The 27,875-nt window shown below is 41.3% G+C and overlaps 1 protein-coding gene across 5 annotated transcripts in view; it reads right to left on the bottom strand.

Annotated features, from left to right (window-relative positions):
- Positions 1-13,760: 13,760 nt before the first annotated feature.
- cntn5 (contactin 5) overlaps positions 13,761-27,875 on the bottom strand; it is a 139,405-nt gene continuing 125,290 nt past the window's right edge. For all 5 annotated transcript variants that reach the window (XM_079676861.1, XM_079676860.1, XM_079676862.1 and 2 more), the window contains 8 exons: positions 27,407-27,556; positions 26,101-26,171; positions 17,980-18,214; positions 17,776-17,885; positions 17,322-17,508; positions 17,058-17,170; positions 15,427-15,595; positions 13,761-14,661 (listed from right to left, as the gene is read on the bottom strand). In XM_079676861.1, coding sequence (XP_079532987.1) covers positions 14,558-14,661; positions 15,427-15,595; positions 17,058-17,170; positions 17,322-17,508; positions 17,776-17,885; positions 17,980-18,214; positions 26,101-26,171; positions 27,407-27,556 — 1,139 coding nt within the window. In that variant the 3' untranslated portion in view covers positions 13,761-14,557. The remainder of the gene's footprint in view (positions 14,662-15,426; positions 15,596-17,057; positions 17,171-17,321; positions 17,509-17,775; positions 17,886-17,979; positions 18,215-26,100; positions 26,172-27,406; positions 27,557-27,875) is intronic.

Here is a 27,875-nt window from a genome sequence, read left to right as displayed (position 1 = left end):
TGAGTGGAAGACTGCATTCAAGACTCCCCAGGGACATTTTGAGTATTTGGTAATGCCTTTTGGGTTAACGAATGCACCAGGTGTTTTCCAAGCTATGATTAATGATGTCTTGCGTGACATGTTAAACCGGTTTGTTTTTGTGTACCTTGATGACATCCTGATCTTCTCTCGCACTCCTCAGGAGCATGTCCAGCACGTAAGGCCGGCACTACAGAGACTTATTGAGAACAGACTGTATGTTAAGGTTGAGAAGTGCAAGTTTCATGCCTCTTCTGTGAGTTTTCTGGGTTTTATCGTCGACAAAGGACAATTAAGGACTGACACCGCCAAGGTCCAAGCAGTGACCGAGTGGCCCACTCCCTCTAACAGGAAGCAGTTGCAAAGGTTTCTGGGCTTTGCTAACTTTTATAGGAGGTTTATTCGGGACTATAGTAGGGTAACAGTACCTCTGACTAAACTAACCTCTGTCAAGTTGCCTTTTGTGTGGCCTCCTGCAGCTGAAGCAGCTTTTGTAAAACTGATATGTATGTTTTCCACTGGGGGAATGAGGGCTCATCCGGGAAGGCTGTCTCGGGCAGGTGCCGGTGTTCTTTCTAGAACGGTCCTTGACAGCATATATATTTTGCTTTGTGTGTGCAGTGTAGGGTGGCTAGAGTGATAGCCTAGCTGGTTTCAGTTTTTTTTTTTTTTTTTTTTGGAGTTAGTTTAGGGTGGATTTTTGCGCTATGGAGCTTGAGCTAGAATGGTTTGCTAGTGGTCCGACTCGGGAAAAGTTGGACGCGTGTAGTAAATCAGGCAGATTTAACGTTGCAATTAGCAAACAGCACAAGAAACAGGTCATCAAGGAACAGCTGTTGGCGGCACTTATAGAGAAGGAAGTGTTACCAGAGGAAACGGGCGCTACCTATTTATCTAAAGACGAGGAAACCAAGGTAGCTCTGACATTGAGCGAGTTTCAGCTTCAGCTGGAGCTACGTAAATTAATGATTAATGATGAGAAGGAGATTGATAACAAGCTGAGAGAGAAGGAGATCGACTGCAATCTCGAAATCAGGAAACTAGAGGAGGAGTCGAATCGTATGCTTCGTTTGAAGGAGCTGGAGTTATCGGCAGTGTCGCGCCAAACTCAGCAGTTGGGATCCGCACATCCTCATGAGTTTGATGTGGCTGACGAGTATGTCCTCACTCACAAGTCTGTCTTCGGTGGGAGGGATAGTGCGCAGGCCCGGTTTTGTGACAGCAAGGTCAGGGAAAGCTCCGATAACGTGCAATTACAGGGCAGCATGTCGAGAGCTGTGGAGGAAAATGAGAGGGAGGTGAATTGGGGAACCAGAGATAGCCCAGTGTGTTATTTCTGCAAGAAAAGAGGTCATATTGTGGCGAATTGTTATGCGTTGTGGGATGAGAAGAAACCTGTAAAGACGGTCGCCCTTGTCAATACTCCTCAACCGGGTTCTCCTAAATCAGAACTGGAAGTGTTTGCTCCATTTCTTATGAAGGGAGTGGTGTCTTCGCTTGGGAATAACAACAGGGTTCCAGTTACCATTTTGAGGGATACAGCAGCATCACAATCTTTTATCATGAGTGGTGTGTTGCCCCTCTTGGAGGAGTCTGCTGTGAATTCCGGTGTTCTTGTGAGGGTGTTTGGGACATGTAGGTTCATCCTTGCATTATATTCACGTTGAGTCAGATCTATTTACAAGGCCGGTGATTGTCGGCGTTCGTTCATGTTTTCCTATTGAGGGAGTAGATCTGGTCTTGGAGAATGATTTGGCCGGTGGCAGTGTGCTCGTTAAGCCGGGGGTGAATGCGGTTGCAGTCACCCACGTAAGGTCCAACTGGGAGTTGGACGGACCGATCAGTGACCCTCCATCATGGCGTGAGGGTGGGAAAACAGGTACGATAAGCCCCGGGTCTGTTCGTAAACCCGTCACTGCCGGTGTGGTGGAGCTGTCCAGTCCTGAAAGTGACCCCCCCCGTCACCTCGGAGGCCCCGATTGCTGTGGGGACTCAGGCGAATGTTGAGTCTCATTTGGCACACTTGCCTGACGCGTAGCTGGCAGATGTAATGGAGCTGATCGTCAGGTGGAGCGCTCTGTGTCGTACTGCTCCGGGAGATTCGATCACCACCAGCGGGTGTGTTCCACCTCAAAAGGGAAGCACTGGCTATGGTTCCGGCTTTAATCCACTTTTAACTTTGTGTGTATTGAGTGATATGTAGCCGGTTCGGTGTGTGGATTGAGTGGTGGAGCACGTCTGTCGACTTAGTCAATTGTTGTGATTATTTTGTTTTCTTTAAAAAAAAAAAATCACTAACTCATGGTGGGGGTGTTACGTGCTGGGTGTGTTTTTCTCTGTCTTTCTGCTGTGCAAGTACACCTGTTCCGCCCCTGGCTCCGCCTTCCCCAGGTGCCCTGATGACATTCAGCTGGGGATGACTTAAAGAGGAGAAGCTGAAGGAGAAGAGGTCTTCTTTTCCCGTCCTGAAACCGAGGGACTACGACTTGGCTTTCCTCTCACCTCGTGTGGATATATATATTTATGCTGTATTTATTGTGTGAACTCTGGAGGATAATAGTATAGGTTTTTCGCGGCTTTTTTTCTCCCAGTAGGCTGTGTTTGGACCTCTGGGTAGAGGAGGGAAGTCTGGGTCCTACGGCTCATGGTGTGGCCCAGGCCCCCTTCTTCCTTTTTGTTTGTTTTACGCTGTCCTCCAGACTTGGTTCCTCTCTGCCGAAAGGCATGCATGTGAGTTACGGCTGTGCTACAAATAAATGCCCGTCGATAACTGAATTCTGTGTTTGGCGTGGTTGTTTTTATGTTTCGGGCCTTCCCACGAGCCACTACCGCTTGGTAGAGGGACGGGAATGAACATACATTCATTCATTCTGATCCAGGGGTCCAGTTTGTGGTGGAGGTGGATGCCTCTGATTGTGGAGTGGGGGCAGTATTATCCCAGCGTTCCCCCTCAGACCAGAAGCTCCACCCTTGTGCGTTCTTCTCTCGCCGGCTGACCCCTGATGAGAAGAACTACGACGTTGGTAATCGGGAGTGGCTGGCAGTGGTTCTGGCCCTTCAAGAATGGAGGCACTGGCTGGAGGGAGCCACCCATCCTTTTATAGTACGGACTGACCATAAGAATTTGTCTTACCTTCGCTCTGCACGCAGGCTCAACTCGCGCCAGGCTCGGTGGGCTCTCTTCCTGGGACGGTTCAACTTTACCTTGACCTACCGGCCTGGCTCCAGGAATGTGAAGGCCGACGCCTTGTCCCGCCCCCCCAGTGGACGATTCAACAGATGAAACCATTTTGCCATCTTCCTGTGTCGTTTGAGCAGCTAGATGGGAGATTGAAAGGGTGGTCCAGGAGGCCCAGGAGGACCATCCAGCGGCTGAGGATTGTCCACCAGACCGTCTCTTCGTTCCCCCCGATGCTAGATCTCCAGTGCTCCAGTGGGGACACACGTCCAAAGTTGCCTGCCATCCAGGTTTTCATCGGACCCTGGCCCTACTTCAACAACGCTTCTGGTGGCCCACTATGTCCGCAGACACGAAGGATTATGTCTCAGCCTGTTCCGTCTGTCCCCCTCAGCAAGGCTTCACATCAGGCCCCCGCTGGTCTTCTTCGCCTCCTTCCCATTCCCCACCGGCCCTGGTCCCACATTGCGGTGGATTTTGTGACTGGTCTCCCACCATCAGACGGTAACAACACTATTCTGACCATCGTTGACCGTTTTTCCAAGGCTGTGCACTTTGTCCCGCTGCCTAAACTACCTTCTGCCCTCGAGACTGCCACTCTTCTCACCCAGCATGTTTTTAGGCTGCATGGTATCCCTCAAGATATTGTATCAGACAGGGGTCCGCAGTTTTCCTCCAAAGTATGGAGGGCCTTTTGCCAGGCATTGGGGGCGTCAGCAGCTTGTCCTCGGAGTACCATCCCCAGACCAATGGCCAGACGGAGCGGGCAAATCAGGACCTGGGAGCGGCTCTTCGTTGTGTTGCCTCTCGAAGCCCGGCCTCATGGTCTTTTCATCTGCCGTGGGTTGAGTACGCCCACAACTCCCTGGTGTACTGTTATGTTTATGCATGGGGTTTTTGTTGTTGTTTTTTTTGTTGTTGTTTGCTCCTTTTACCCCTCACTTCTCTGTCTCTCCTTCTCTGCAGGGCTGGTGTTTGACAGGGGGCGTGGCTGGTATTCTCCTGGCTGCAGATGAGGATCACCTGTTCCCATTCACATAATCAACCTGCTCTTTAAGAGCCTGGCCCTCACCTCACTTATCTGCCAGAGAATTAAATGCTGTTCGTAAATGCTGTTCGACGATCCTGAATGCCTTTCTGCAGCCTGGAGTCTAGTTTTGTTCACTTTGCAGTTTTTGTGGAACTTTTGAGTTTTTGTCGGAGACGTTTTCCCTCTGCTTTGTTTTGGACCTTTCTGCAGCCAGCCAGCTCCCTGTCTTCAGTACCTGTAAGTACAGTAACTTTATGTTGTGTCCATCTCTGCTTTGGGGTCCTAAGTAGTATCCAAATGCCAATCTCTTTTCAATAAATACTAGCTCCAAGGAATCGTAGGCTCTAATTTAAATCACTCTGAATGGAGTGAATAGACGCTGTTGTTGTTCCTTCAGTTTTTTAACCGAGATCAGACTTGATGAATGCTGTATACATTCAATGTCAGATAATACATGTTGATTTCATGATTCATGAAACAAAGAATGCTTCGCTAATAAATACTTATTTGAAATGCTCTTTTGGTAACATCCTTACAAAAACACTTGAGCATTCATTCAGAATTAAAGTCAGACATTTGCTATTTTTGTAGACAAGAATTGCAATGGAACAGCTGTTGTTAATTCGAACATTGCGATTTAAATCTACAATCAAGCACATTTCAGTGCTAAAATAAGAGAACAATTATCCATGGTTGCCAGTGTGAACGGCTTCAACCTTTAGTCATAGAAATTATCAGTCTGAAATGGGAAAATATGGGGCTGTCTGATAATCCAGCCAATTTAAACTTGGAGAAGAACAGCAAAAATGAGCAGGAAGACGAGCAGAGTGCAGCCTCTGTACTGTTTTATTACTTAGTTTCACTTTAAAGGGACCCTCACAATTGCCTCAACTGATCCAGGTTTAACTGTGGCCTGCCACCCAGGGAATCTTTAAATCAGGTAATATGTCAGCCCCATGAAAGGTTCGCTGCACCTGGCTTTACTGTAAAGTAGGCAATGAAGCTATAAAAGGCCAAGCAATGAACTGGATGCTCCCTTGCACAGCCAGGTTCCACACTACGGATAAACCCAGCACTTACCATTCTCTCCTCTATCCATGGTAAAAGGAGGATGGGGGCTGCAGGAAGGTCTTAGGGACAGGTCAACAGTTCAATCCAGTAAGAAACCACTGCATTAAAGGAACTGATGAGACTTTGATTCATCGGAAACTAAAAGCAATGAATAAAACATTGGGTGTTACCTTCAGTTCCTCTTAAGATTTAAAAAAACGGAATATATCGAAGCTAAAGGAAACTTCAACCCTGGTTTGTTTCAATATAATGTATAGATAACAAGAAACCTCTAAGAAATGCTTCTAGCTCTGGGAACCTACATCATATCTAGCTGCACAAGATCACAAGTCCACCCAGCAAGTACTTTTTCTGTTTTGAGACGGGTTAGTCCCCCACACAACCTAGAAACTATTAGATGTGACCATTATGCAGGCCCTTTGCATTCCCTACATCCATTTTGGTGACAAAATGTCAAAAGTCATGCATGTGACATTCTGGTGATTTTGTTGTTTTTTCTCCATCTTGCATTGTGTAAATAATGGAAAGCTTTAAGAAAAAACAAAGATAATATCTGAGCTTTGAACAAAAAACTGCAATTAAACAATCTCAGCCTCAGCTCTTAAACTGTGCTATCCTAAGTCTCAGGGTGGCAATGCTGGCCCGTCTGGCAGTTCAACACTTTGGTCCAGACATATTGGATGAACTATAAAATTTGATACAGATATTAATACACCTCAGTGGATTCATCTTTATGACATTTCATTTAACGTCTTCGAGTTGCCCAATATTTTAAGGTGCCCTGTGGAGTTTTCTTGTAACTATTTGTTTCTACATTCACTGTTGCTCACCACAACTCATTGTGTGTATCCTTGAGGTCAAACAAATTAGCTGAATACATTTTATTCTTCATTAAACATTTCCCAAGACAGTTTTTCAACATATGCATTCTTGTAAGGTTTAAATCTATTTATTTTACTTCACTGACATTGTTGGCAGATGATTACATTTCTTGATTAACTAAAACGGTAACCATTTCAAACAGCTCCATAGTGATACTTGAGGCTACTTCTCATTTCATTACATAATTAATTTTCTGGACAACGTTACCATTTTAATGGCAGGTTGTAATGCCAGAGTGCCAGTCAGGTAGGGGCCTGTCCATTTTCAAAGAAAGCTTTACAACAGAGATAAACAACCCCACAAACCAACAATAAAACATTCTAACCACCATCAGAGCAATCTGACTTCAGAAGCAACAAAGCACACAGCATACACGCAATTGAAGCCTTTCTCGAGCCATGAATAGTATACAAGAACAAGTTTAGTTTCCCAAAATTGGTTTGATTAAAGTCTCAGAAGTCAAGGATTTGCAATAATTTACAGAAAAAAAACATTTCCCTCCCATCACTGGAGTAGTTAGCTTAGCTAAAATAGCCAGTAGTTGAAGTTCAGTTAGTTCCATGTGATAGATGTATCTCTGTTTAATAAAGGTTGGGTGATTTGGTTGGACATGAGATTTACCTCTTTGGGGCCTGAAAACTAAAACATGTGGACGTTAGCTTGCCAAGATAAGTCAAGCTACTGGATGGCTAATAGTCCCTGAACATGTTGGACCTTCTGCCAGGTGGGTGAGAAGTGTTCACACTGGGGAGGCATATTGAAGTGGGCGTGTTTTAACAAAGCAAGTTCCTTAAAGTGGTAGATCCCCTCAATTTATCTGTAAGACAAAATGTTACAATTTGGCAAGCTACGTACTGTAACATGTTAAATAATAAAACATTGAATGAACATGTTAGCATTTTAGTCTAATGTAATTTGCTATGGGCTGTACTGTTCATTGTACATTAGCTCTTCACTGCTTACTGTCTGAGTAACCAACATTGGTATGCTACTCTTCATCCACATAGCCCCATAGACTAGCGTCACAATCAGGTTCAAAATGTTGATCTACTGAAGCACTACTAAGCCATTGTTTTGCACTGTAAGGCCTCCATCAGGAATTAGGTAACCCCTTGACATTTTCTCAGGTGCCACCGTTGAGTGAAATATTGGTCACATTCATAGTGTACTGCATGGTAGAATACTGACTGAACGTTACTGTTGACTGGGGAGATTATACATTCTTGGCAGAGGTCTTCACTGAGCTGACTGCATTCCTGCATTGACCTTCCAATCTTCTTATGCAGCCTTTTCTTCCTATATGCATCTCACTTAGATTATCCCTAGATTTACAACTCCATCCCATTACATTTCCTCACACAATGAGTCTGGAGGAAAGAAGCTTGGATCTTCTAATTGAATCACCAGCTTTAGCAATCTGCAGGGCTTTGGCTGCATTCCAATATCTGTGAGAATGAATCACCGTATGTGACCTCACTTCTGAAAATAGTTTTATCTGCAGTGAAACAGTTTGACATTTTCTTGAATATCACGACAACATACCATTTTTATATTTGTGGAAATACTTTGTAGTTTGGGTATAACTTAGCTTTAAAATAACTTTCTAATAGAATTCCCTTTTTGGTTGAGACTATGTTAATGTATTTTATACCTCGATAGAAAAAGACCTTTGTGGAAATAAAGGTGTACAATGCAAGCATTCCCCTACTTTATTTCAGTATAATACTTACAAAAAAACACAAGGCCTGAACCTCAAGGGGTGAAAAGTTTAATCAATAGCATTTGTCTTTTCTTCTTCTTAGATTTTCCTTAAATACGCCTCCCTAATGAGGCCTCTCTGCGGGGCACCTTTACTTTTCAATTCTTATGAGGGAGGGTTCATTGTATAACAAATTATCTTGTGTTTCTGAAGAAGTTTCCCTCTAATAGCACACCATCTGCTATCACTAAGGCGCAGTGGCGAGCCGTCAGGGCCCTCTGAGGGCCTAAGATATTCCCCAAAAAATATTTGAAAACATAAAAAATATATTTTTTTTTTCAATATGTTTTTAGTTATATTTTTCATTAGTTTTACCAAAATAAGTTGATTTAATTGTATTTAAAATAACATTTCCAAAGAAATAAATCCTTCGAATCTGCCTGTTCAGTTTCTGTTTTAATGTGAAGGGTTAAATTAAAGAAGCTCCTTGAGCCGTCTCTGCGAGTTACTGTGCTGATTGGTGGTCCTGCTGTAAATTCACAGAGGGCCAGCTAGAGTGGGTGTTTGTCAATGTCAAGGAAGGATGCTCCAGAGCCACAATTTCAAGGAAACTACATCATCGAGTCCCGCCGAAGGACTGTTCCAATGTCTAGGCTCCTTGGAGTTCTACCGAGCCCGGCGTCCTTCGTAGCGAGAAATGTCGAGGCTGCACATGTGTATCCTCCACGGTCTTAAAATCCCCACAATGCTTTGCGCACGGACCAATTTCCATTTAAGACGGGGCCTCTCATATGACGCACGCCTGCACACCTAGCCTGTTCCACCATTCTTCATTTTCCGAGGCTAGGAAGGATTCTTGCCTCACTTCTGAAGGAAGTAACTCGGAAGACATGTCCTACCAAGGAAGCGTCCTCGACATTGAGACACCCAGTATCTCAACAAGAGAGTAATGTCAAATGACAGTACAATTGACCAATCATATCTTTGTTTTATATCTTTATTTTCTCTGACTTTATTAAAGTCCTGCACGCTGTGAAGTTTATGCATGTGTATAAAGTGGTGCCTCAGACGAACCCTCCATCGTAGCTTCCAGTCATCCCGGTTCTCCATACATCTGGCCAGTTCACCATCCGCTGCGATGTTCCTGCGGACTCCTGCCGCTGGAAGTATAGGATTTGGGATGACTTGGTTCTTCATGGTTGGCTTTACTATGCTGATTAAGGACTGGGGGGCGCAACTCCTCTCAGTCCTGGTTTTAGTCCAGAGTGTCCTTCTCCTATGGGTTGCCTTCCATGGCTATGAGCCCCATCTGCCCCTGCTATTTTGCCCATAGCTGGGGGGCAGTTTTAGGGAACGGTGCCTTTCACAGGGACACCTCAGTAGCACTTGGTCTTTCCGGGACTTGAACTAGTGACCTTCCAGTTGCCAAGCCAAGTCCCTATGGACTTTGCCACCACTGCCCTAAAGTGACGTGTCCTAAAACCCGGAAGTAAGCTGCGCATGGGTTCCCTCGACAAAAAAGCAATAGGATTTTGGAAAATAGCTCGAACTAAGGTCTGTGGAAAACTAACCTGTTAGATAAATGCACGTTTTGTTCAGCCGGATAATATCCAGATGTGTACCCTACTTTTATTATTTCGAATCATAAATCTAATCGATAGATTTATCATGATCAATAGATTTATGATTAGCATAAGTTCGTTCATGATGGCTCACTTCAGTGATAGTGATGACATTGTTGCAAAATTATCATTTTCAAGATTGAGTTACAATGATACATTGGAGTGGCAAAGGATCAGCTGAATGACCCGCCATCAAGTGCTTCATCCAAAAGGAGGATGGACTTTGGACTTGGTGTTTAAGTGATTTGATCATCAGAGGTAGGCCTAAGTAATTTTCACTGTGGGCCGCCGTGCCGACTTAATTCATTTGTAATTGTTACTTGGCTGTGGGTGCCCTGTCATGATAGGTGTTTATATAAATGATGTTGTTTTCTGTGGTAGAGGGTCGCTGTCATTGATGCGTTTTGTTTTGATATTCCGCTGAAGTATACGCTGTGGCAATAATGTGACAGTACTAACCCTTCTTTTTTTTTTAGGGAAGGGGGGGGGGTCAGAGGGCCTAGGTATAAAAGTCACGGCTCGCCACTGCTCAGGCGACAATTTGTTTTTTAAAAACATTAAACCAAGTTCTTAACCAACTTATGTATGTTTGGTTAAGCTTTTAACAGTGTTTGTTTGAGTAAGACTGTTTTTAATTTGTTCCTGGCTCTAATAAAACCATCCTTGCATGTAAATGTACTTTAGCATCTTATTACAACCAAATATGATATATATTTTTCTTTCAAATGAATCAAATAGGGTTGCAAGGCGATAAGCCATTGTTTTGTTTTTGTCGTTTTTTCAGCCAAGTTGACAGTCATTGTTATTTTAACAAAGTCACAGTGAACTATTGACCAAAGTATTGGCTGGACCGTCCAGCTAACCGATATCATTGTCTGGGAACCAGTGGAGCAAAAAGGGAGCATGACAGTCTGATGAATACATTGTGGATGGTTCAATGAGGATACTTTGAACAAACACAAAAAGGCCTTTATGTTATGTCCTGCAAAGCTCAACAGCACAACACATTGTGCTCTGTGGTTTCCTGACAGTACAGATGGTTTTAGAGGTCAAAAGACAAGTTCAATTATAACTTCAATAATTACTGGACTGGTGCAATACAATACTGAATGTTGACTCTCCCCGCAAAGCTGCTCCTTTAATCCCTCTGTTTACAGTCTTCAGCAGAACATGGCACACTTCCCTAATTCTCATTCTCTGCCATCTCCACCACTGCCGGGCAGAGACCAATGGGCTGAAAATCCAAACATCACAGGAACATCCGACAGAACACAAAAATAAGCTGTTATATTTTTACATTTAACAGAAAACATAGAATGTTTTGTTTCACAGCTAAAACAGGAAATAACTCAGATGATATATCATTTAACAGCTTAGAAATCTCATCTGGGGAATGTTTCATTACCAGAGAAGGTTCCACATCACACACGCTTTTAATTAAATCAATAAGACTATTAACCATACATATATTGGTAGAAATATATGAATTGAGAACAGTTAATTAAAGCGTATTGAGAATATTAAAGACAAAATTGAATTAGGGTGAAAACATTATTAGGGTTTTAATTAACCAGTGAGTGGTCCTAAACAAAAGAGACATTTCTTAAGAGCTGGAGCATACAGACACACAACAATAATGCACCTCAATCTTCTAGAAAAACGTTTTGACTCCAATACCCTTTATATGGTGAACAAATCGCTGGCTACATCTCAATAGTTTCCTTAACAGTATTAACTTTTGAATAATTTAAAACCTATTATACATTTTGGTAAATGCAACTCAGTTGGTGTGCAAACATTTTTCAAATGCAAAACGGAAAATGACTCACTGTCTGATGCTACAGTTTACCTCCAACTGAAGCCGCAGCGCCTGTTGGAGGGCTCTAGTTCTTCTGGCAATTCCAGGATGAGTAATAAACTGTGACCCGCCTGAAAAGCAAAGTCACGGCTCAGCACTCAATCACAGAGCGAATCCTTCAACAACAATACCAGTGAAACAATTTAAAACTTGACTTGGAAGTTTTAAAAGGCTAAAGAACACTTATAAATGGATGTAGTATACTTACTGGGATATCATATTACCATTTTTTTCCATTTGGTGTAGGAACCACAGGACAGACACTTGACATACCATGTTTTATACCATCTCTCTCGATATGTAATTACAAAATATAATATTTATTGCAACTACATTAGATAATAAATTAAGTTGTCCTTCAACTTGCAATCCCTGCTGTCCTTAGAGCTAGCCTTCGTCCTGCTGTCCTCCAGAGTGTCCTTGGAGCAGATATGATGAATCCCTCAGCTTCAGGGTTGCTATCAGAATATGTGTTGCCAACACTATCTAGGATAGAGATTTATTACATTCAAGTGTAGTGAGACTCCTTAAGCCAAACGCTTAGATGCTCTGACTTTTTCCCCTTCGAAAACACAGGTATTCATACATTAATGTGAAACAGAGACAGACAGTCTGTAAAACACAGAATATTTCAATGCTAATAGTTACTTCTTCCACAAGTGTGTAGTTATTTTAAGTAGGGTAAAACTGACACGTTGTTGATCGTAAGCAGAATACATCAGATTCTAAATTAGAGCCGAGAATCTTTTTTTGACAGATTAACCAACAAATTATTGTTGTTTCCAGCCCCACTAAAAAGGATCTAAAATAATACTAGAGATAACTAAAATGTACAGTATATCCCAGCACACACTCAAGTGCACTCTCTCACACACACACACACACACACACACACACACACACACACACACACACACACACACACACACACACACACACACACACACACACACACACACACACACACACACACACACACACACACACACACACACACACTGACATTAACCTAGGGGGAGTTCATATTTTAATTGCTGACACTATAGCTTCTGGCTCTCTGAACCAAATAGGTCCCCTTGCAGGATACATAATCCATTATCATAAATCAGATGCGCCAACACAGACAGGTGCTGCATGAATAATTAAAGGTCGGTACATTAGCACTTGTGTGTAGGTATGTGTTTGAGCCGACGTCATTGAACAGGCTAAAAGCACTGCAAACCCCTCCATCCACATTAAACAGCTTAGTGCTTTGCACTACAGACGGATATGATGTACAAGTCAGAAAGAGGAGACCACGCTAACCATCCTCCCCCTCTGAACGTATTCAAAACAGAGAGGTATGAAAAAAGAGGAGTATCCATGGGACAGACACTGCTCGGAGCAGTTTGTGTCCTCTAGTTTTGCCGTGTGGTCACATCTCTTGTGGTTGAGCTACTACCCTTGTCTGAACCTGAGCAGGTGAGCCAGGTCTCTCAGAGTCCAGAGAGCTGGAGGCAGGGCGAGCAAAAGGTCTGCCCAAGCATGCGGCTTTCAGGACTACAGTTCTTCATTCCAACATTAATTACACTTGAGGCAAATTCATTTGGATTTCTGCCCAGTGAGAGATAAGCTTTTACTGCAGACAAGCAAGACAGTAGCCTGAGAGAAGGGGGAAGATACTCTGGATGCAGTGGTTCTTTTATCACAGAAAGCTATGTGGCCTTTAATGCCACGTGTGTGGAATTCAATCGAGCTATAATTTATATAACATTTAGATAAAGCTTCTCAAAGTGTAGAACTGTCTGATGGACCAGATATAAACAATTCCAGGTGAAATATAGAAGTAGTGTGGCATAGTAAGTTTGTGTTGTAGGAATATATTGTATGTGCATTAGTGCTGAGGTTGATCTGTCAATAAGTTGATCAATAAATTATATTATCCATAAATAATTTGCTATTTATCGAGCAACATTTTCCAAATATTGTCTGTTCCCACCTTAAAGCCCAATTATCAAAAAACCCAGACTGCTCTGATTTGCTTGCGACAGAAATTGCAAAGGCAGTTCTCAGGCTGTTGGTGGAGAAACTCAGAATGAAGGTGATATATTTGAATGAGCATGTACATACAGTATATGCCATGGAAGGGAAGGTGAGGAGAGTCTTCTGACCGAGGCAGCCCACAAAACTCTGACTGGGTCGTCTTATTTCATAGTTAGTGGCCTTGTAGGCACCTAAGATAACCAAATGTATCTATACCAGCACTGGACAAGGGAGTTTCTTGTAATATATACCATTTCAAGATGTCCCCATGGGCTTTAAAATGTGTATGAAGACTTGGTTCATTGACCAATAAGGTGAATCATTATTATTGTTGTCAGATATATATCTTTTCTCAGGGTAGAAAATACAAACAACAACCATTTAAAAAATATACATCACATTTATTTGTACTGACACCAAGAGTCCGTACAGAGTTGTCTTTCTCTTTTGATGTGTTCAAGCACTACAGGTATGAACCTGTTTCCTAACTCCATACATCCAACTGTATCACCAAGCATTGCTTTATCACTACCAAAAAACAGAGTTGACATAGCTGACACATACCACTGTGTTTTTCTCTAAAGGTAACACAATGTACAAAAGCAAGTCTCGAAATAGTAAGATTCTTGGTTCCATAAAAAACGTTCTTTCCTCCTCAATGAGTGAATAAGAAAACAATGCACTTATCTCTACTGAGCTTCTGCTGCATTGCTTGTCAGGCAGCCAAGGGGTAAATTGATGCAAATAAGTAATGAAAAGAAACAGGCCGGCTGATCCCTGTATTACTACCACAGCAGCTTTCGAGGAATTGTTCATGCTCTGTAGAGCCCCAGATCTGTAGGAGCCGTCTGGAATTGGTTAGATGCCATTCAATGAGAGGAACACATGATGTCAAAGTAAAGGATTGAACACATCTTTCCACACACTGACTACAGTATAACAGCATTGTGATGCTGGAAAGAACGGTGCAAATTAAATGTCCAGGGCCTCAGAAGAAACAGGAAACTTAAAAAGGTTCAACTCTGGAGAGCTGTATGATGACTGGCAGACTCAACCCCCTTTGGCAGGCCTCGGGCCCTGTGGGATGGGTAAGGCCAAAGTGAGCAGGCAGTCAGAGGGAGCCAGGGAGCAGAGGACTGGTGGCTCCCTCCATGAACATGAGGTTGGCACAGTGGCCTCACCAGGAAGCTAAAGGCACCAGAAGAACCAGGAGCAGGGCTGTCCATGTCAGGCTCTGTGGCATGCAGTGCACCGAGCACTGGTTGCTTTTTGCTCGAACACCTAAGAGAAGGGAGGGGAACAGTCAATATAGATGAAAGGAGAGGCCCTTTACAAAAACGCTGGAACTACATCCATGTTTAATGCTATACATTTTCACAAAGAGCTGCAACACAGACTATAACACTCCTTGTTGCTAACCACCAACTATGTGCAATATGTGCTATATATATATAGATATATATATATATATATATATATATATATATATATATATATATATATATATATATATGCTGTTAATAACTGTGCAATATAAACCTGGCTGCTAAATCCTCAGGACTTTTACAGGATGTGTTCTTTGTAAATTGTGTAACTTTTTTTTATTAGAATATTTTGCATGCTTCTTAGGTAAGATTAAGCTGCCTTTGGCTCTTTTCTGCTGTAACGATGTACATTTCCCCTCTGTGGGACGAATACAGGTATTCTGATTCTGGGGAGAAATATGCTTTGTTTTGCAAAAGAAAAAAAGAAAGTGAGCATTGCCCTGTAAAGCTGGCTCGTAAAGTCACAAGCAGGACTGACTTTCTCTTGGTCCTATTGCTTGAAAGTTAATTGGCTGTGCAAGATTAGAAGGGTTGGTGTGGGCGATGTAATTAAAACAGTATTAGCCAAGGAAAACTTGGCTGGCACAACAGCTGTGGCGACTCAATTAGGGGCAGAACGTAAGATCGCTACAAAAAGAAAACAGGCTGTGCATATAGATGGATATCAGAAGTCATCTAATTTAGTATGTGCCTGAGACGCAACTGAATAGCTTCGGCTTACCGGATGAGGTGACTATTCGAACTTGGGAGCTGACCGCCCCCTCTCCCCCTTCGCTGAGGGCGCGCACCTCAATGATATAGGTCCCTCCCTCGGGCAGTGAGAGCATGGTGGAAGGGTTGATGGTTCTGGTCACCTGGTTGTGGCCTTTGCCCTCCTGTTTAAGTAACACCTGCAGGACACGCACACAAAGCCAATTGAGGTTTACATTTATTATTGTTCATCTATAATGAGATATTTAAGCCACAGTGAGTAGTATGTGTAGGATTTTTCCCACAAGAGGCCCACTAAAAGAGTGTGTCTGTATCTGCAGAGCCCTCTGCCTGTATTTTATTTTCCTGTTTCACTTTGCTGTGTTCGGGACGTTTCTGGGCAATTCCCTGGCCATTCCTCTGCCTGTTCTCCCTGGGGCTCTGTTCTGCCCTGGCTGACACTGTAATTGGTGTAGACTGAGCCGGAAGCTCAGGAAGCTTCGCTAAATTCTCCTGTCTGAACAAAAATACTATTCCCATTAGCTAGCTAAACTGAAGATGGCTAAATTGGCTTGCTTGTGTTGCTGAGGTGAAAGGAGAAGCCATCTTCTAATGTTCTGTTAACAGACAAATCATACAAATTGTACATTTACAAACTTTCTTTCCTTTTAAAGGTTCTCAATATGTATTAAGAGCAAATCTGTGATTGAAGGATTGCCTCCACACTGCTTTTTACATGGCTGAAGGCTGAGCCTGCGGCAGCAGCTGACTTTGCTAGCAGTTAACATTGGGAACAGCGTGAACAGTGCCATTAATGGCAACAGTGCTGACCTGGGGGGGAACTGGAGAGTGGGCGTAACATTTCAGCGGAAACTTCTGTAGGAGCACAGTGTGGAGAGGTGGCCATTAGCTTGCCAGTGGGACATACACACAGGGACTCGCGTGCACTAGAACGCACACCAGCAGGCTAGGTCTGGGAGTTTGACTCAGGATGACTTTACTTTACATTGACTTTGTCTTAACATATTCCACATTTTGGTTTTCTACTATTTGAATACTGTGAATGCCGTAAAACCTTTAAACAGTAAAAGTAACAGTAAGATGGGCAAAACAAATTTTTAGTGTCTAGGCTAATTATCTGCAAAGAGTTGGTATGAGCAACATTTTTGGTTCTTTAAAGACAAATTCAAATAAATTAGCAGTTAAAAATGTCCAATCACTGAACTGAATATTGTTATATTTATTATTTGCATGCATAGAGGTTTACTGATAACGGCAAGCTGGAGATACGGTTACACTTCAGATTGGCCTTGAAATATATTAAGCAGTTTAAATCGATTCACTCTTTGCAATGTTAGATAACTCTTATATCAATTGTGTGATATTTTCTTTCCAACTGTGAGGATGAAAGGTTCTAAATGTGCAACAGTTCAGATATACAATTCTCACCACCTGAAATAACCATGGGTGGAGTACAATTCAGAGCTTAACAGTAAAAGCATGTAGAAGCATAACTTCTAAAAAAAATTGTTAAAATAATCCTGCTTTTCTATTGATAGTGGTGAAAATACTTCTGGAACTATTTGCTTGATCCAAAATCTAAGGTGTTTTGCATGAATGTTTATGTATGTCTTGATGTTAAGAAATGAACTTGATCATTACCATGTACCCGATGACATCAGATTCATTGTCCTTTGCCTTCACTGGATCCCAGTTTAAAGTCACGTTGTTGCCCTCTTGAATCCACATGAGGTTGGTTGGAGGTTGAGCAGGAGCTAAGAAAGGAACGCACACTCAATTCAAACAGACTTTTAAACAGAGTTTCAACCAACTATGTCAATTACTAGGGGATTTAGAGCAAACTTAACAGGTATAGTTTGTATTCCATATATAGTATAGCATGATTAGTGTCAGTGGTGCACTCACGGGCTCTCCTGGTGTTGACAGTGACAGCAGCGGTGGCAGGACCCTCGCCGATGCTGTTGAAGGCTTTTACCGTGATGAGATACAGACTGTTGCCCTCTAGTCCTGTCAAGACCATGGAGGTCTCGTTTTTCAAAGTTCTTTGTTTTTTCCCCAAGTCCTCCTGCTCCATATCTTTCCAGTAGCTGAGCTGTAAACATAAATTATTGATATTATAATTGTTTAATGTTATTTAACCAGGAAAGTCCAATTGAGAGGCAGGATGTGTTTTTCAAAAAAGAACTAGCCAAGACAGACAGTGGAATTGACCGAAACACATAGCTACAGACAGAAAAACTCAAAACTGTTTCCAAACTTCAACTCATGCTCAAATGTATAGACGTAAAATAAAAATGATAAACTGCATGTATATTTACACATGTGCACAACTTCCCTCGAGCACACAATTTACAAGCACCTCATATCCTCTTGGTCTTCCTGGGCCAGGATTGGGCGGTTTCCACGTGACCCTAATTTCCGATGAAGAAAAGCCGTAAGCTTTCACATCAGATGGTGCTTCCCTTGGCTCTGTGAAACCAGTACAAATGGTAATATTAATATAATTCTAAAAAACTTCTTCTCTGTTTACCTAAAAACAATGCAACAACAAATGTTAACTCACCCCCCTCTGCGGAACGGATGATGACCTCTTTGCTGAACGGCCCATCTCCTTTATTGTTGTAAACTCCGACCTTCACTTCAAATGGGGTAAGGGGAGGGAAGGTCTCATCTCTATATTTGTACGTTGTAGAGTCGGCTGAAGTCACCATCCTCTCCTTCCATCCTCTAGTTCCGTTGGCACGAAATGCAACGATATACCCAAAGCCTTCACCGTTTTGGAATTCCTCAGATATAGGCTGAACATTTCAAAAAGAAAGAAATAATCATCCAAACGTGTCTTTCACTGAGATTCATTCCAAACCTAGCTTTCTATAATAGCATTTGCAACAGTACTGTACAGCTGAAGGTGCATTATCTTCACATTTTATCATTTAAATAGCCTCTGTACAAGGAGTTGAGCAAAACACAGAATTCCGTCTGCCAGTGTTAATAAAGAAGCAGTCAGTCTTGAGAATCATATTTGGCACAGTTGTACCCATTATGTTGCTATTTATCTCCCATGTCTGAGGGATTTGGGACACAGGTTTTGTCTGCTGGCTTCAATGCTCATCTGTAGTTTTCCTGAAGTGCTGAAACGGGGAGCTGTCTTCCACAGCTGGTCCGTGCTTAATCAAATCAAGTGCCAATTCATTAAGTGAGCTCACATTTTATTAAAATATGAGCTGCAGGGATTAAATCTTTGGCTAAATGTAATACAAGACAAACACCTGTACACCTGTTTTTGGCAACAAAAACCTTGGCACATTGTTATGTGTTGATTTGAATAGGCTTCAAAGTAATATTGTCCCCGTAAGGCTGCCACAAATTAGCTATCGAGTCTACAGAGGTGGATGGAGATGGAGTTGTTCACATTTCACTCAATAACGACCAATCACCATGACTGCCTGATTACGGGGATGATCAGTGAAAAAATAATTAGCTTCCACCAAAGTTATTTTCCGAGCTTGCAATGCTCTTAAGGACATGCCAAGAAATATGGGTCTTTAAAAAACAGGATGTACAAATGAGCTAGTTAATTCCAGAAACACTCGAGGGGTTAGGAATTGTGATAGTCATAGATAAGTATGGACACAGCGTGATAACTGAGGTAAGTCTTGTGATGGATATAGCCGGGCCTGCTGGGCTCAGTGACAATGACTGTGGGGGCATCAGTAATGGTTGTTCCAATGGCTCCCCGAGAAAAAGCAGTCTCTCATCGTTGACTGTAATGAGACGGCTGAATGAAGCTGCAGAGACTGTTTAGTCATTCATCCTGCTTAATAACACTGCCCACCATGGCCGTCCAGGCTCTGACAACTCTCCACAGATGATTGGAGAGGCAGAACTGCCATGCACTCGCATGCCTCGACTGCCAAAAAGGGCTAACATTCCTGCTCCGTCTCCTCTAATATCCATCTCAATTGATCACTGACGAAGTCCTGATTTATTTCCAAGAGCATTTAGCTGAAACCAAAAGAAATAGGGCAAAGCTAAAACGACTTAAAATGGCAAGAAGAGACACTGCATTTAAATCTCCACATTGTCCTAATGAACTTGAAAACTGACAGACTTATTGGTTGGTGGCCAATTATTCTGCCCTATAATGGGAAATGAAAAACTATTTTTTTTTCTCTACAGTGCTCTTCAGAAGAGATTTGATCAGCAAAAATGCCTAAAAAAAAACAAACAGGCAAAATAAATATTGCTCACACTCAGCTTTATGCTGAGGCATTTGTTGAAGAAACAAACAAGTTGGTAGCACCAGAGATATTATGCTTTAGTTGTAACAGCTGTATAAAGGTGATACAATGAAGGGAGGATCTGCGGGTTGCATCTGAAATGCCACAGACACTGTTTGCAACTTCCTGAGACTCATCAAGAGAATCATCAAATACATGGCATTTATTTTGTATTCACTCAAATTCATGCATGGCTTGAAAGGACTTTTTGACTGGGTTGTCAATCACCAATCATGGTGTAACTTTAGGTTTATTCTTCTAACATGGAGTCCTGCATTTATTTATGAGGAGGTTGAAATTGTGTTTTACTAGCTCCTTTAATGACACTCTTTATATCATACAACTCTCATTTAAAAACAGGAAATGGTGTACCACCAAACACCCTCTCTGGAATGGACATTATCCCCCATAATGTGCCACTGAGGAGCACTTACCCTCATGTGAAGGTTATTTTCCCAGTGGCAGTTGGGCTCCCATACTTAATAACTACAAGAATAACTGTCAGTTGCCTCCACATCTGTTCACTGCTCCCCTGTTAATATATCCTTCAACTGATCTCAATTGCAAATTCTCGCCGTCGCTCATAGCAATTCTGTACATGCTGTGCCCTGAACCTGGCTTAGAGCCAAGCTGTCCAATTGGAAACCGTTCACAGTAATATCCTCTTTACTTGGTTTAAGAGTTATTATGTTTTTAACAGCCATCGTCAAGATTGAAATTACAAACAGTTATTCATCAACATCCCTGGGTTCATTTGGAATGACTCAGGGATTCAAGGTTAATCATCGTTCTGCCTCTCTGGTGGGGCCAAATTTGAAATGTACAACATCTTAATCACTGGCTGTGTTTTAATACATGGACCAGCTGGCTTTCTTCAAGCTTTGTCAGCAAATTCTTCAATGGTGAACAAGTTTGGCCCTCAAACACAGACGTACAACTGAGGTTTCGTAGGTTTTAAATTGTATCTGTTTTTGTTGTATCTGTTCGCATTACCTCTACTTGTTGACATTATTTGCTGCTGCCACTATTTTATTTCCCTTGGGACCAATATAATAATAATAATAATAATAATAATAATAATACATGGGATTTCTATAGCGCTTTTCCTAATGCTCAAAGACGCTTAAATCTATTTCTCATAGAAGCATTTCTTCTTTCCAATAACAACTTCAACCTCTGATCTTGTGGAAAACATCCTGCCCTACTGGCCCAAAGCCTCCTTTCCAACGCAAAAGGATCAAACTCTTGAATATTGAATTACATTTCAGTGAATTTGAGTCAGAGGAAATGATGTAGAATACTGCAGCAGATGGGTTTTCCATTTCAAATGGAAAAAAGGTCACCCTGCCCTGATGATGCGCACTGACCTGAGCTCACAAGATCTTCTCTTCTAATATCATGTAGCTGTGAAGGCTAAAAGCTCCACCTCTGTATTATCCCTCTGGATATAATGTGCATCTATCTCACCTTTCTCCACCAGAAGGGTCATGGCTTCGTGGGAGTCACATCATATACACCTGTGTTATTGTACCTTTTGTTTCTACAGCTGTGGTGCTGACCTGTTGTCTGCTGAAAAGGGCTAGCCGAAACATACTATTTAAATCTATTAATTTATTCTCATTTAAAGGTGGGGTATGTAATTCATTTCAGAAACACTTTTTGTTATATTCCATGGAATGCTCTTAACATAAGGTGACCAGATTTTCAAAATGAAAACCAGGGACATTTTGAGTTTTGCGGTCAATATATCATTAACATATCCAATTGTCTTCACTGTTAAAGAAAAAAGGGGGACAATTCTGGTTTAATGTAATTCGAACATTTGAGCTGTTGGATACAAACAGAAGGAAGATAGCTCATATATGAGACTTCAAAGGTCTTTTATTTTTAAACTGTACATCAGATTGTCCAGATTCTATCTGAGTGACTAGATGGGGTGTCCTGCTATCACCCTGAAGTGAAATAAGTCTTTGATACTGGATAGTTTTTGTTTTATTCTTATCTGAAAACAGAGGGATGATAGCTCATATATGAGACTTCAAAGGTATTTTATTTTTAAACTCTACATCAGATTGTCCTGATTCTCTCTGAGTGACTAGATGGGGTGTCCTATCACCCTGGAGTGAAATAAGTCTTTGATAATTTGACAGTTTTTAAAAATTTATTCTTGTATAAAAACGGAAGGACAATAGCCCATATATGAGATTTCAAAAGTATTTTATTTTGAAATTCTACATCAGATTGTCCTGATTCTCTCTGATTGACTAGATAGGGTCTCCTGCTATCACCCTGAAGTGAAATAAGTATTTGATTGACTTCGAATGACTCTTTGATTATGGACGGTTTCCATTAAATAATAATCAAAATATAGATGGACAATAGATCTAATTTGAGATTTTAAACAGCATACATTTTCAATTGTGCTGCAGAAAGTAATGTTATTTTAGGAGTGCTGTGAGATGGTGTCAACATCAATTAAAATTAGTCACCCAGTAGAAATGTCAGATATGTCTTCATAACTGTATAGGCTACTTACATTTTATATTCACTCAGTTATAATGTGGTAGTTATACGTAGTTTATTTTAAATTATTATTGATCACATTATATAGTACATATTTCTTAATTTAAGCTCCAGTATATATGAATATGTTTGGTGTGTTTTTTAGGTATATTGACCGAGTAAACGCTTTTATTTTGAAGGCAGTTTTTACAGGCCTCTACCGTAATCCATAGGATATTCGCGCACCGCAATACAACGTGCTTTTGACTGTGTTTTCCGAAGTGGGGGCTGGCTTGACCACAGTCTGTTAACCCAGTGTTTCCTGACATGAAACGTTTTATTTCACCTTGCTATGTGTTTTTAACGGCAGGCCAATACAAACGGGGACGTCTGGTCACCCTATCTTAACATCCCGATAGCAATGAATATATTAAATCCTTTGACAATAAATACATAAAACAATTTCATCTGTGGAAGCCGTAGCGCTGTAAAAAGCACGACCAATCATCTGAGCCGGCCCGGCTCAAATAACTGGATGGCCTACCTGCCTGTCAGCCTTCCATCTGTGCACAAACTTATCTCGTGCCCTCATTGGTCATGTGCGCGTTTGTGTGTGTTGGAGGAGGGGCTCTGTAAGGAAGTCTGAAGGAAGAGGCAGATTTTTTCTGGTTGTGTATTTTCAAATTCTAGCGCACTCGAGCTGGTTTCTCGAATTGACATACCCCACCTTTAAGTAAATGCATTGTTAATGGTTCTGCGTTTCAATGTGCTGCTATCTACCCTGACCAAAGATCTGAATCACTAAAGATAATTGGCTACTGTAATTATATGACAGTGAGTTTAATCTTTTTCCTTTTTTTTTCTTATGATTTATTATATTGTTAGGTTCATATTGTGTTATTGTTTACATTTATCTCTGTCCAAACTCTCATCACATTATCCTTTTACATCTTTTTGAATGCAATTGATGATATTTATATATCCCAGTCTGTCAGTATTGTGCTTAACCAGCTCTCAGAAGATGCTTTTAAATGAACTGTAACTCTGTGTGGCCAGAGCTAGTCTTAGTGCATTGGACTCTTTTTGTAATGAGGCATAGATGTTGTGCCAAAATATAGATGTTGTGCCAAAATATGCATATTACAGATTTAAATACAAAAGTAGCCCAGGAGCACACAGATGGCATTTTGCTAGCAGTACAGTTAGGTTGCATTGATAAGTACGTTATTTCTTTTTGTCTAATTTCTGCAAGTTAAATTGGCACAAAAAAAGCCATGCAATCCTTTTGTCAATGTGTTTATAAAAGACAATGTGAAATATTTAATCTAGCTAGAAGTGGTCAGAGCTCAGATGATGCCAGTCTCCTGTGCTCTCTTCTGCTCTTTAAAAACTCCACAGAATCCCTCAACACATCCATCTTCCTACCTTTTAAGAACATCTCCAGACTCTTGTCATCATTCTTTCACTGTCTGAAACTTCTCTATATGTTTTAATTAGATCCCACTTTGATGGTTCTGGGAATAGGACTGCATCAAACGCAGGTCCCTAGCACGCACGGAGCGAAACAGCAGCTACTCATCAAATCTCACCTCAAGTGAATGCAACTGACTGTAAACGAATGCAATCATCCGTATATCTTAAAATCATTAAACCGTTCCCTTCAAGCTTTAGAACCACAAGGACTAGCGTCATCCATCAACCATGCTTTATACCCCTTATTGTCTGACAAGTATTCCCAGGCAACACAAAGTGAAGGTTTTTAATGAATTCACAATGCTGTAGCAACCACTGCGTGATTATTAAGTCAAATTCACATGCAGGATTATTACTTAGTGACAGGTAAATTCCCAAGGGAATGTTATTTTCAGCACGAATGTTTAAATATAAAATAGTTTCACAAGTGGATTGTGACACTGATTCTCGTGAAGGGTTCAGAATTGTTCTTATCAGCGGGAGACGGGAGTTGACAGTTTTCCTTAACATACACATCTATCCTCATGTGTTTAATCAGGGGGAGTGTAACTTTCCCAAGTTGAATGATGAATGTTCACACCCTGTCTTTTTCTCTCTCTGCCATTTTCAATCATTACAAAAATCCTATACATTTTGTCATTATTTTCTTTTTATGCCAAGGATGTCACTGCTACAGTAGTTTCAGAAAGTCACTTGCAGGAAAGGTGGACAAACACCATCTCACAGGATCACCATGGTAATTCGATGAAAATAAACTCATAAATCACATAATGGAAAATCAGCATTTATGTTTATTATGTTCTGCATGTATTATTTTACCTTAAATTCAGTATGGGTATTATTAACATCACTGTGAAGCCAATGCGCTACTTTAAGGGCGGCTGAATGTACAGTTGCAAGAAAAAGTATGTGAAGTTGAACCCTTTGGAACTTCCTGGATTTCTGCATAAATTGGTCATAAAATGTGTTCTGATCTTCATCTAAGTCACAACAATAGACAAACACAGTCTGCTTAAGCTAAAACCACACAAACAATGATATGTTTTTATGTTTTTATTGAACACACCATGTAAACATTCACAGTGCAGGGTGGAAAAAAGTATGTGAACCCTTGGGTTTAATAACTGGTTGACCCTCCTTTGGCAGCAATAACCTCAACCAAACGTTTCCTATAGTTGCATATCAGACCTGCACAATGGTCAGGAGGAATTTTGGACCATTCCTCTTTACAAAACTGTTTCAGTTCAGCAATATTCTTGGGATGTCTGGTGTGAATCGCTCTCTTGAGGTCATGCCACAGCATCTCAATTGGGTTGAGGTCAGGACTCTGACTGGGCCACTCCAGAAGGCCTATTTTCTTCTGTTGAAGCCATTCTGTTGTTGATTTACTTCTGTGCTTTGGGTCGTTGTCCTGTTGCATCACCCATCTTCTGTTGAGCTTCAATTGGTGGACAGATGGCCTTAAGTTCTCCAGCAAAATGTCTTGATAAACTTGAGAATTCATTTTTCCGTCGATGATGGCAATCTGTCCAGGCCCTGAGGCAGCAAAGCAGCCCCAAACCATGATGTTCCCTCCACCATACTTCACAGTTGGGATGAGGTTTTGATGTTGGTGTGCTGTGCCTTTTTTTCTCCACACATAGCGTTGTGTGTTCCTTCCAAACAACTCAACTTTGGTTTCATCTGTCCACAGAATATTTTGCCAGTAGTGCTGTGGAACATCCAGGTGCTCTTTTGCAAACTTCAAACGTGCAGCAATGTTTTTTCTGGACAGCAGTGGCTTCCTCCATTTTATGACCAACTTATGCAGAAATCCAGGTAATTCCAAAGGGTTCACATACTTTTTCTTGCAACTGTATTTGTTTCAGAGAGTGTGAACTATACTGTACAATGATTTTGTTGAGCCCAAGGTTAAAGGTCTGAGGGGACTCATGCTGTATCAATAAATTATAACTTAAATACATAAATACATGTTAAACTCTGTCTAATTGTATATCCAGGTAATTCAAGGTTTTCCCTTCCTTGTAGTGTGTTCTATTGGTTTTTGTGCATTGATGCATAGTCTTTTATGTGACACCCCCATTTTCAACACTCTATTGGCTAGCGCTCCAAAACATTGTACGTGATAGGCTAAGAGGCGGTACATCTCTAAGCAGTTGACCAATCACAACAGAGCCGTCCAGCTAACTAATCAGAGCAGGCTGGGCTCTGGTTTCAGACAGAGGGTGAAAAGAGGTGCTGCGGCACAGGCAGAATGAGAAAAATAAAGACCGTTTTGAACATTAAAGCATAAGTCATAGCATAAGTAAAGTAACATCATGACTCCTGAGTTTGCGTAACTGAAACACCAGACCCACTGTGACATTTGCCTTTTTTGGACACATGTTGTTACGCATGTAATGCAGAGGGAGCTTGGCAGAGGACCTTACCTCCCACGAGATGACCAGTTCGTGCCTGCGGCCGTTCCCTCCGCTGACGTTCGATGGTGCCACTTTCGGGACTGTGTGAGGCAGAAAGGTTAACAAAGCATCACTGACCTAACAGCACAAAACTCACTCCAACACTTTTTGAAATAAAGAAAAGAGGAATTGGACTGAGGAAAATAGTCTTCTCTCTTTTTTTATATATTATATACACACTTTCTATTTTTGGAATGGTTGCAACAAAAAGTCAAGCATGTGCAGCTTGATTACCAATTTGTTTTAAAAGGTTAAAAAATATAGTTGTTGACTCTAAAACAAATTCCAAAACTAAGATATGCTTATTTAAAAAATTCAATCAGAAAAGGTTTAACTATTAAATAATGAGCCAAGAAATTATAATGAGTATTTTTAAGAAGTTTAATCTTCAGCCTTCACCTTTTTCATTCACTAATTATGTTTTTGTTCCTTTTTTGTATTGTTATTTAGGACCAATTGTTAATTAAGACCACATGAAATTGTTCTGCTAATTGAAAACACACAACAAAAATGTTTTCATTCATCATTATAATTTAACAAATTAATTATCTTTAGTCAACCAATACAAACTGAAAAATAAAATGTTTTCATGATGTGCTTAGAAAACATTGCTCAAGTAAACAAACCTATGCTTAAACAAAACCAGTTTCAGAAAACATCAAAAACTCAGTGATTGTTTGGTGTTTGCGCCTGCAGTAAAAATATCTGTCAATCAAATTGAAAGTGATGGCAGGTTTCTGTGTCCTGTTTTTCTCTCTTTCGCTTGATCACAGAACATGACTTTAAGGACGAATAACCACAACCGTGTGCAGATACAGTAATTAGTCTGTTAATTATGCTGAGTAGATGGGACACATTAAATAAGCCATTTCCAAATGACCAATGACCTTTGTAATTATCGTGTTTTATAGACGAGGAATGAGCAGTTAGTGAAGCGGCTCGCCTGATCAAGACTGTCTCAGTTATTTTTCTGCTCACCATAAATAATGCACTTGCGGTGTCCACGCCTCAGGGCATTAAAAGGATGCTTAGACAAAAACACTACACTTGTTGAAATTCGCGCAGCTTATTTTCAACCATTTTGGCCAATACAAATGGAGAATTAACAATGGGAATACAACATGGCTAGGAAGTGTCAAGTGCCACTGGCTCTAGCTACAATCAATCATCAGCTCTCATTATACATCTTTCTGGACTGTTGGTGATTGCTATTGTCTGTCATAATGTGAATATAATGCAGTGCATAACAGGTATTGTTTAGGCTGAGGGAATGTACCTGCTTCCTTAGACCTAACTCCTCTCGAAGGTGCACTGGGATCTCCGGTCCCAATGGCATTGCTGGCCACCACCCTGAACTCATACTCCACCCATGGGTTGAGCTCCACTGCCATGGCTGACTCCATGTCTCCTGTCACTGGGTCTGGGTCTGCACACAAGAGTGTCACATGTGTATTTATTTAACCAGGACAAGCACCACATCACAGTTCCTGTTCTTCAGTCAGACATTCCCTGAAAGACTTTACAGCTTTAAGGGTGTCCGAGATTGTTCTGATCCATATTGAGTAAACAGGGTTTGAATCATCGACGTTTAAATAAGTCTGCAGCATGGCAATTATGGTTAACAAACAGGCAATCGGTCAAACTTAATTTTTTGTTAGGCCTGATCATTTGAAAGTTATGTGCTATAATGCCAAGGCAGTCTCCTGACCTGAATAACAGGCAGGTTTTTAACTGAAAACGATTAT

The sequence above is a fragment of the Notothenia rossii genome (genome assembly GCF_949606895.1).
Source record: "Notothenia rossii genome assembly, chromosome: 4".
Lineage (NCBI taxonomy): Eukaryota > Metazoa > Chordata > Actinopteri > Perciformes > Nototheniidae > Notothenia > Notothenia rossii.
The sequence above is the reverse complement of the archived record's forward strand: the minus strand, read 5'-3'. Positions and strand labels throughout refer to the sequence as shown.